This window comes from Psammomys obesus, unplaced genomic scaffold, assembly GCF_907164565.1.
Source record: "Psammomys obesus unplaced genomic scaffold, mPsaObe1.curated_primary_1811, whole genome shotgun sequence".
Classification (NCBI taxonomy): domain Eukaryota; kingdom Metazoa; phylum Chordata; class Mammalia; order Rodentia; family Muridae; genus Psammomys; species Psammomys obesus.
Window position 1 is genome coordinate 23,834,621 of NW_026585504.1, and position 7,993 is coordinate 23,842,613.

Genomic DNA, 7,993 nt, shown 5'->3' on the forward strand with positions numbered 1-7,993 from the left:
CTTTCTTTCTTTCTTTCTTTCTTTCTTTCTTTCTTTCTTTCTTTCTTATAATTAACTTGAAAGCATTTAAGATGTTTCAAGGATACTTCACTCAGGAGGTGTCCTGATCTAGAAATGGTCTTTTCTAGATCCCACCATTTACCTGTAAATTTCATGATTTCCTTGTTTTTAATTGCTGATTAGTGTTCCATTGTGTAAATGTTTCTGTAGCCATTCCTCCACTGAGGGACCTCTGGGTTGTTTCCAGGTTCTGGCTATTATGAATAAAACTGGGTATATACTCACTTATAAGTGGATACTAGACCTATAAGATAGGATAAACATACCAAAATCTGTACACCTAAAGAGCTAAACAAGAAGGAGGTCCCAGGGTAAGATGTTTAATCCTCACTTAGAAAGACAAATGGGATTGACATTGGAAGTAAGAGAAAACAAGAAACAGGACAGGAGCCTAACATAGAGGGAATCTGAAAGACCCTACCTAGCACTATATCAGATGCTGAGACTCATAATCAAACCTTGGGCAGAGTGCAGGAAATCATATGAAAGAAGGGAAAGTTGGTAAGACCTGGAGAGGACAGGAGCTCCACAAGGACCAAATATAGCTGGGCCCAGGGGTCTTTTTTGAGACTGATTCTCCAACCAAGGACCATGCATAGATATAACCTAGATCCTCTGCTCAGATATAGCCCATGGCAGCTCAGCATCCAAGTGGGTTTCCCTAGAAAGGGGAACAAGGACTGTCTCTGAGATAGACTCAGAGGCTGGCTCTTTGACACCCCCCACCCCCCAGGAAGGAGCAGCCTTGCTAGAGCACAGAAGAGGACATTGCAGCCAGTCGTGATGAGACTTGATAAACTAGGGTCAGATGGAGGGAAGGAGGACTTCCCCTATCAGTGTACTTAGAGAGAGGCAGGGAGGAGATGAAGGAGGGAGGGTGGGATTGGGAGGGAATAAGGAAGGGGTCTACAGCTGGGATACAAAGTAAATAAACTGTAATTAATATAAAAAATAAAAATTAAAAAAGAATAAGTAACAACAACAACAACAAAAAGATGTTTCAAAGAACTCCTGATACTATTTTAGCTTTTTCCATAGTTGTTTTTTAAGCAGAACAACATGATTTGTATGTTTTGGGTGAAAAGCTTAGGTTTTGAAGCAGGCTTTACTTTGGGTTAAAGTAGCATAAGTTCTGTTAGCCAGTGAACAGGTGATGAATTCTGAATTCAGTTTAGGCAGTTTGTGAAGTCAAGTTTGTCTAAGGCCCAGCCAACATATCTGTTGTCACCATTCATATGGAATAATGTCTGAACATATTGGCTCTTTCATAAATTGGAAGAGACAGAGGCAAAGAGGAAACTGGAAGCTATGATTATGAAATGTAATTTAATATGAAGGTTTTTATATATTTTTCTAAAGAGTCTTGTTCTCCCATTTTTATTGTGTATTTGCTCTGTAGGCACCACAATGATCCTACTTCTGTTTCCACCTTGCCTAAATCAAATGAGAATGAGTGTGATTTTGATGACGAGGTAAAATTTTGCTTCTTAAACTTAATATATTTGTACAGAAATGTGTTTTTCTGGTGCTTACACTTGAAATTTTGTAGTGGTCTACCAGTTGTAATTTTGTTGACAATAGGCCATAGTCAGTGGGTGAGAAAAGACATTTTTTTCAAGACTATGAGTAGTAACTAATTTAATATTTCTTTAATTCGATAAACAGCAAAGATCATGCAACTAGTGGTAAGAGTAAAAGGGGGGGATATATAGTTTAAGAGAATTGTACTAGAAATAGAATTTCTACAGCAAATGAGTTTTAAAATATGGTCAATGACATTTGGGTAAATGTCACTTAATGTGACTTATGACATCATATGATATTAGAATCACAGTGAAGAAAACATTCTCACCAGAGGAAACAGAATCATTCATGGAAGATGGATAGCTTATGTCTTGTTTAGCAAGCTATTCACCTGAGCATTCATGTTCTTTTGTAGTAGCTGTAGACTTTAATTTGAATTATTTCATGTCCTTCTGCGGCGGTAGACCTTGAACACAGGTTGCAATATACATATAGAACTGTTCTTCTGCCCTCTGCAGGACCAAGTCCAACAATAAGAGCTGCTTTCCAGTACATACCAATTCTCATCATCAGTTTGCTGTTTTAAATTTATAAAACACTCTGATCCGTGGAGATAACCAAGAACCCTGACAATGCAGCCACTTCTGATGAGAACTGATAGACTAAGATCAGAAAGAAGGAGAGGAGGACCTCCCCTATCAGTTGACTTGGGGAGGGGCATGCATGCAGAAAGGGGGTGAGGGTGGGACCGGGAGGGAAGGAGGGAAGGGCTTATGGGGGGATACAAAATGAATAAAGTGTAATTAATAAAAGTTAAAAAAAATTAAAAAAAGATCTTAGCCACATATCTTCTTCCTGATGTGGATACTGAATACAAATTTAAAAACAAGTCAACCATATTTTAAAAAGATTAGTTAGAAAATGATTTGGAATGGTGCTGATAGCTTAATATTTTCACAACAAATTTTATCTTTAATCATGAAGTAACATTTTATATGGCATAATTAGGGAAAATACTATTATGCTATTTATAGTTTGATAAAAAAATCTTGCATGAACTTTAAAAATTTTTTATCATTATAATTTATTACAGCCTATTCAATTTGTATCCTGGCTGTGGCTCCCTCCCTCATCTCTTCCCAATCTCACCCTCCCTCCCTCTTCTTCCCATATTCCCCTCCCCTAGTTCACTAATAGAAGAGGTCCTCCTCCCTTTCTACTTGATCCTAGCCTATCAAGTCTCATCAGGACTGGTTGCATTGTCTTCCCCTGTGGCCTGGCAAGGCTGCACCCCAAGGGGAGGTGATCAGAGAGCCTGTCAGTGAGTTCATGCCAGAGAAAGGCCTTGCTTCTCTTATTAGGGACCCTAATAAGATAGTGAGTCTATGAGCACTGACATTGTGCTGGAGTTGTAGGTCCTCTCCATGCATTGTCCTTGGTTGGGGTATCAGTCTCTTCCGGCCCCCCAGGGCTCAGTTTTTCTGACTCTGTTGTCCCCTCCAGGTCTTTCTAACTTCCCCTTCTTTCCTAAGATTCCCTCACTCTGCCCAAAGTTTGGCTATGAGTCTCAGCCTCTACTTAGATACCTCCATCACAGAGGAAGAGAGTGCAACCAGTCCTGATGAGACCTGATAGGCTAGGGTCAAATAGAAGGGGAGGAGTGAACTAGGGGATGGGCTAAGGGGAGTAGAGAGAGGGAGGGTGAGTTTGAGAGGAGATGAGGGAGGAGGCTACAGCTGGGATGCAAATTGAATAAATTGTAATAAATGATAATAATTATTAAAGAAAAATAAAGTAAATAAATGTATGATTAAAAAAAAAACAAATTTGGAAAATATTCCAGATAAAGGGAAAGAATATAGTTTGTCAAAGCATTGTTATGTTTTGATTGCCAAATAGTGGAAAAGGAAAGTTCTGGGGATAGATACCTTTTTATTGTGGGTATTTAAAGAGAAATCATTTTAAAAATTGAATACTCATTTTCAATGTAAGAATGTAAGAGTAGGGCAATCTAAGATTAATTTCTTTTATGAAATATGTGCAAATAAGCAGATTGTCTATGAACATGTCTCTTGTAAGTGTCCATGTTTGTTTTACACAGTAGAGAAAGACAGACTTAATCTAGAGAACATGTATAAGGTTTGCTGTTGAAATACTTGCTTTTAGGGACATTCTTTTTTTTGTGCCCAGTTTTTTTTTTTTAATGAAAAAGTCACATATCTTAAAATTAATAAGAAAGCATTAATTACTTTATTGTTTTGGTATCAATTTTAGCTGGATACTTCTAAGTATGCTCTCGCTAAATGTCCTAATAACTTCCGTGGGGCTGGAGATCAAAGAGACAAAAATGAATCAAGTGGAACAGTAGATGGTAAGAATCATATTCTATAAAAATATTATGTGACAGAAGGTTTATTTATATCATGAGGACTGATGAAATCTAAGAGCTAAATAATTTTTCTTTTAATGGATAACAGTGAAAAGTGGAAGTGAAGTGCCTACAATTGCATCTCTCAACAGGCAAGACAGAAGTGTCACTAAACATGTTTAATTATGGTTACCAGTTCGTGACATTCTTATACACAAGGGCTCTTGGGAAATAAAGAAGAAATGAATACAAGGAATGAGATATAAAAGCAGAGAGAACAAGGGAATAAATAAAGAAAATATTTTATTGTACACAGTGTAAAAGAAAAAGCTAAAATTATGAAAAACCAGAAATTTGTTTTCATGTAGCAATTGAGAGGTTGGAAAAAACTTCTTATTCTTTCTCATCATCTCACCATTGCAAAAAAAATTTCATTAATGTCTAATGAACTCTATCATACAGACGCGGGTTTACTTTATTACAGATAAATATAAGCACTATGTGTTTAATTATATATTGTGGTGTAAAATGTCAGGGAAGTTGCTGTTACAGGCTGATACAAGATAAAGTAATAGGCTTTCACAAGAACAAAGAATGGTGTTAGTTATAGAAGGTTCAGGAAGTTATCATCAGACATGATAAGAACTTCAGGTCAGATGCCAAACATAAGCTGAGGCAGAGAGGTACTGAAGAAGACATCATAAAAACCAGTATTTCTCAAAGATACAGAAATTTGTGGTCAGTCTTAAAAAAACAAATAATATTGTTCAGCTTGCCAAAAACTCTGTATTTACAATATTTTCTCAATCAATAACAACCAGCTACATTCTGTATATCCCCATTATACTTATTTTTAGATAAACATAGAGAGAGGGCTCTTAGATTACTACTGACGATCAACGCTATCAAGTGAAAGAGTACATTTGCTTTTATGTGTGAGCCTGAAAGTAGAAATCATTAAAAAAAAAAAAAAAGGAAGAAGCAGAAATAGAAACATTATAAGATGGTAATGGGAATTTATGGAATTTATGGCAGGAAAAGACCAGGAGATAGAATGTGAGCAATGAGAATTTGAATTTAGATATGTGCTTACGGTCTGCAGTGACATCCAGTTTTCCAATGAGGCTATTGCTAGTGTGAAAATCCTTTATTGCCCACATGATACAATAATGCAGTTTTGGAAATAGTAGATCCTTAATTTCAACTAATTTACTTACACTGAAATTGTGCCTTATAGTAAACGTTTTACCTGGTTTACATGTATAAAGGTTTCATAATTCTTCCTTGAAAAGTCATTTTAAAACTTTGGCAATCGTGCTTAAAACATTTATCTGCATTAAGTTACAATTTAGGTTCATATACTTCCTTAAAAATGCTTCCTAAAATTTTTAAGAAATGGTTTATAAGGCATAATAAATTCATAATAATAATTTGCATTCATGTTCAAACTGGAATATCTCTATGAATGCTCATTATACACATTAGTACGTAAGCTGATCAGTCCAGAGCAGTTTTCTTGATAAGTGATTTTTGTTTGTCTGAATAGTTCTACTGGATTCATGTTACCAGGATCACATGAAAAACTATGCTAAATTCTTATAGTCTTCTGGTTTCACTTATGATGAATTTTTATCTACATTACATATATAAATATATGTAATTTGTTATATATTATATAATGACTATTAGCCTTAATGACTGAAATATATCATCTTAGAGTCTTACTTTAGAAACCTTCAACTTTAATCTATTATATTACTTTTTTAATTGCATCCCAAACATATCCTTCCGAACTGTACCAAAATAGAAAAATCAAAAACAAAATTTAGGAACCTCAAATTTTGAATTATCACTTCTAAAGCTACCCATGATTATTATGTCCTGTACAGATTCTGCTTGACTTAGTGGTCAATGGTGTGGTGAAATATGATTGATTGTGTGTCTCTTTGACATTTTAGATTCCTCTAAAGAACAACTCATGTCAAAGGTAATGGCATACAATTTATATCATTAGTTCATACTGTATGAATACAGATATTATTAATTATCATTTCTAATTCCACACAGCCTGCCATTGAAAAAGTAGATTCTGTTGCATATGAAGAATCAGGATCAAATCAGGAGGAGTCAACACTTGCAGGTAAACCATGGAGTATTGGTGTCTGTGCAAAAGTACTTCAGCATAATTTGAAATGTTTACAATATTTACAATATTACAGTCTTATTGATGAGTTTTGTATCAATGCAAGGGTTTTCGCTACTTTGATGTGCAGTTCTTGTGTGTCACGTGCCTCTGGCTCTACTAAACTAATAGCAATTCTCCTGATAAATTAACAATTTCTTGTAAAAGCCTAGTATCATTAAAATCCTTTTATTCTCTCATTACCTACATGTCATGCTCTCATTATTTTCTGTCATGCATCTGCCTAAACTTAACATTAATTCTTAAATCAGATATGTGTTCAGGAAAAACAACCATAAATATTTATACTATACCTAGTCTTATAGCAATACATCTGACTAAGTACTAATAATTCTGGTCTCAAATCAGGAGAATGGCCAGTATATATATGGACCATTCGAATGTTACTGCCAGGTGTGAGATTAAGAAGGAGAGAGATTATTGAATAGATGTGTGTTTTTAGAAGAAATTTTGATACAGAAGCAATCAGGTTAAATAGAAACAAAATCTTTTATCTAGGTAAGGAAAAGATTAATCCAAAAAGACCATACATTACAGTCAGTCTTGAATGAGAACACTTCTTATAGTGAATTCAAGATTTCCACATATGAGAAACAGTAACCCTAGATAATTAATTACTAGATCTTTTTGTAAAGGGAATGCTTGGCAAATAGGGTAGTTTTAACCTTATGCATTTTCTATTTGTGTGCAGTGTGAAGCTGTACCTAGTTAGGTGTTTGAAAAATTTTTAAGGTTTGCTCCTAACTACCTCTAAATTTAAGGATAAATTTTTGAGATGTGTGTATGTTTTGAAAATTGTGCCACCTACTGCCTGTGTAAGTCAACTACTGAATATTTAGAGGATGAGAAATAATTTAGGGAAAACAAATACACAGCACTTACTTGGAACAATTCTTTGAAAACTGCATTAATTTCAATGGAAAATAATGTTTTCAAAATATATGTTGTTTTATAGACAATATATATATTCAGCTCTTCATAGCTTAACTAAATAACAAATACATTTACCAACAGAATCAGACATATTTACCACTGAATCACTGGAAGAAAAGGTCTCAGACGACAGTGAAAATATTCAGCCATCGGTATGAGAATATTTCAATTCTTTTGTTCTTGTTTAATTGCATATCATGAGCAATAAGGAGGTATTTTTTTGTTATCTCTTCCAAACTTAGTTGTTAATGCTTAAAACAATTTAAACAATTATAAAACTTAGAATATTATTATTAAGATCAACACTAGTTTAAAGTTAAATTTTTATCTTTAGACTGTGTCAAAAATTATTCCAAATATAGTCTCTGCTTTTTCCAGTGTATCATTACAGTAGAATAAAAATGTAAGATCCAATTTTAGCTTAATGACTGAACAGCTGCAATTGTGAAAGAGGCAGCTGCATTTGCTTTATGGTAAAGGATCATGTTTCTCATTCAAGTCTGTGGTTCCACATTATGAACATCAATGCTAATTTTTCTTAATTCTTTCTTTTTTATTATTTTTCCTTTTTATTTACTGTTTATATATTACAGTTTATTCACTTAGTATCCTAGCTGTAACCCACTCCCTCATCCCCTTCCAATCCCACTCTCCCTCCCTTTTCTCCTCCCATGGTTCTCCCATAGTCCACTGATAGGAGAGGTCCTCCTCTCTTTCCATCTGACCTTAGCCTATCAGGTCTCATCAGAACATCAAAAGAGGGATAAAATGGGGGACAGGACAGGGCTTCTGAAAGACTATACTCAGGGAATAGAAACAGATGCTAAGACTCATAGCCAAACTTTGGGCAGAGTGCAGGACCTTATAAAAGAAGGGGGAGATAAAAAGGGGACAGGAGGGGACAG

General features: G+C 34.9%; 1 protein-coding gene across 1 annotated transcript in view; it reads left to right on the top strand.

The window, feature by feature from the left end:
* Positions 1-7,246, top strand: part of LOC129673078 (ankyrin repeat domain-containing protein 7-like) — a 20,357-nt gene extending 13,111 nt beyond the window's left edge. Inside the window, exons 8-12 of the mRNA XM_055602746.1 lie at positions 1,460-1,532; positions 3,859-3,955; positions 5,911-5,939; positions 6,020-6,092; positions 7,170-7,246. Coding sequence (XP_055458721.1) covers positions 1,460-1,532; positions 3,859-3,955; positions 5,911-5,939; positions 6,020-6,092; positions 7,170-7,246 — 349 coding nt within the window. The remainder of the gene's footprint in view (positions 1-1,459; positions 1,533-3,858; positions 3,956-5,910; positions 5,940-6,019; positions 6,093-7,169) is intronic.
* The last annotated feature ends 747 nt before the right edge of the window (positions 7,247-7,993 follow it).